We start from the raw sequence: 2,478 nt of genomic DNA, 5'->3' as shown, positions 1-2,478 counted from the left end.
ACTTTCATCATCATTGTTGGTACTACCCATCGAGCAATATATGGCTGGGTAAATACATGCCTTTGTTACGAAGATTGCTGCAGTAAGACATGTCTGCAATTGTTCTCAACATGGTACGGTGCACACGTGTACCTGTTAGAGCTGATCTTGACATGTGTATGTTAGTTACTAACATTGTATTTTGGGTGCCACGTTCTATGTTAGTTTAGTCATGAGATCGAGTGTTTATTTTGTGATGTTGCTAAGCAGGGCAGCTCAGTGTAATTCGGTGGTCTTGGTGAAAAAACGATATCCCAAGCGGGGCCTAATTTCCCCTAGCTTGAGAGTTACGGTTGGATCAGCCGGGTCAAAATCAAACATCCTAGTCCGTAACGTATTCCGCTCATCCGCTGTACAGTACTGCCCGAAAGCCTAACATATTCCGTGGCGCGCGCTCCCATATTTGATGGATTCTACAAATAAATAGCCAACGCGTAGATTTATTTTGACATTGATCCTCCTACGTCAAGGTAGGTAATACATCGGGGTGGCGATCTCACGATGGAGGCCACAGCGACCACTAGTACCACCGACAACAAACAGCTCGCATGCCTCGGCCTGACGACGCTTGCCCTGCGACTCCTCAACGAGCTCGCTGAAACAAGCGCCAGCAGCAACCTCGTCTTCTCGCCGCTGTCCATCTACACCGCGCTTGCCCTCACCGCCGCCGGCGCCCGGGGCGCGACTCTCCAGGAGCTCCTCGTCGTCCTCGGCGCAAGGTCCCGCGATGAACTGGCCGAGATCGTCCTCCGTTTTGCGAAGCAGATCCTCGTCGACCGGTCGCCGACGGGCGGGCCGCACGTCCTGTTCGCGTGCGGCGTCTGGCACGACGAGACTCGGAAGCTCAAGCCCGCCTTCCGCGACGCCGCCGCACAGTCGTACAAGGCGGAGACCCGTGCCGTCGACTTCCGAAAAGAGGTATATATGCCCCAGAAAACAGCCTCTCTTTCTCGATCGTGTTGTGTGCCCATGTTTTACGAGCAATTCTAACCTATCATTGTGCACATGTCCCTGCTGCAGCCAGGGGAAGCCGTCAAAGTGATCAACGCCTGGGCGGCCTCGGCAACGAACAACCTGATCGAGAAGATGCTTGAGGGGCCAGTGCCCAACAAGACTGACATCATCGTCGCCAACGCCATCTACTTCAAGGGCATGTGGGACGTGCCTTTCCGCAAGGAGTGCACCGAGGACGACAAGTTCCACCGCCTCGACGGCAGCACCTTCGACGTCCCGTTCATGACGAGCGGGGAGAAGCAGTACATTGCCTGCCACCAAGGGTTCAAGGTTCTCAAGCTCCGGTACAAGAAAGGCAGCGGCCGCTACTCATCCTGGTCGTCGTTCTCGATGTGCGTCTTCCTCCCAGACGCGCGCGACGGTCTCACAGGCCTCATCAGCATGATGGCATCGTCCAGCGCGGACTTCCTGCGCGAGCACCTGCCGACAAGCCTCGTCAGTGTCCGCAAGTTCAAGCTGCCCAGGTTCAAGCTGAGCTTTTCAGGGGACGACATGCCCGCCGTTCTCCGCAGGTTGGGACTCCAGGTGGCATTCAACGAAACAAATGCCGACCTGCGCGACATGGTGGAGGAGGACGGCACAGGTAGGCCGTTGGCTCTCGGGAAGATCATCCACAAAGCTGTCATCGAGGTGAATGAGGAAGGTACCGAGGCGGCAGCAGTCACCGCCTGTATGAAGGTCATGAGGAGCGCACCACCGAAGTTGCCCGTGGATTTCGTGGCTGACCACCCGTTTGTCTTTTTTGTAATCCACGAGAAGTCTGGCGCCATCGTCTTTGCAGGGACAGTCCTTGAACCCACGCCGTCGATGCCTGGCAAAAAGCTTCTTCACGGTGGTCGAGTGCAGGGTGATGAAAACGCCAACAGGAGCCTAATGTCATCTCTTCGTCATTACCTTGGTTCCTTGTTCGGCTAATTATTTTTCCAAAGCAACTATAGAGCCAATAATGCTACACTTACGAGGACAGGGTCTACGAAAATTTGTTACGGGATTAGGTGTCAATCAGAGATTTGTCATGGGAAACATTTTTTGCAGCCGAACTGGAAGTTCCTTCCAATGATTTGGTTCCACTTACTCCCGTAAGAAAACTCCGTAAGCCCTCTTCCCGTAAGTGTAGGAGTATGTTCCCTGCTGGCGAATCGGCTACATGTGATCCACGTGCACATGTGTCATGGACTTGCCTATTTAAAAAAATTAGATATACTACAATATGTCAAGGTGAGACAATATTTCAGTTTGTAGTGATTGACTTTTTTATGTATTGCATCTATTCCTAAATATCGTACCAACACATTCTTCATATTTGATAGCAAATATAGGCACAATATGGTTGCAAATGGCGCATCCAGAATGGCCTAGACCGATTGAAGCCGATAAAAACAACAAATGCCACATAAGCACTGAAGTCATTGCACACACCATGCA

At 52.2% G+C, this 2,478-nt stretch overlaps 1 protein-coding gene across 1 annotated transcript; it reads left to right on the top strand.

Moving 5' to 3' along the window:
- Positions 1 to 540: 540 nt before the first annotated feature.
- LOC127347240 (putative serpin-Z5) lies at positions 541 to 1,968 on the top strand. Its single transcript, XM_051373450.1, has 2 exons — positions 541 to 957; positions 1,060 to 1,968. Exons 1-2 carry the CDS (start codon positions 541 to 543, stop codon positions 1,966 to 1,968), a joined length of 1,326 nt encoding a protein of 441 aa, XP_051229410.1.
- The last annotated feature ends 510 nt before the right edge of the window (positions 1,969 to 2,478 follow it).

Source organism: Lolium perenne, chromosome 4 (genome assembly GCF_019359855.2).
Source record: "Lolium perenne isolate Kyuss_39 chromosome 4, Kyuss_2.0, whole genome shotgun sequence".
NCBI lineage: Eukaryota > Viridiplantae > Streptophyta > Magnoliopsida > Poales > Poaceae > Lolium > Lolium perenne.
This window is presented reverse-complemented; position numbering and strand designations above follow the sequence as displayed.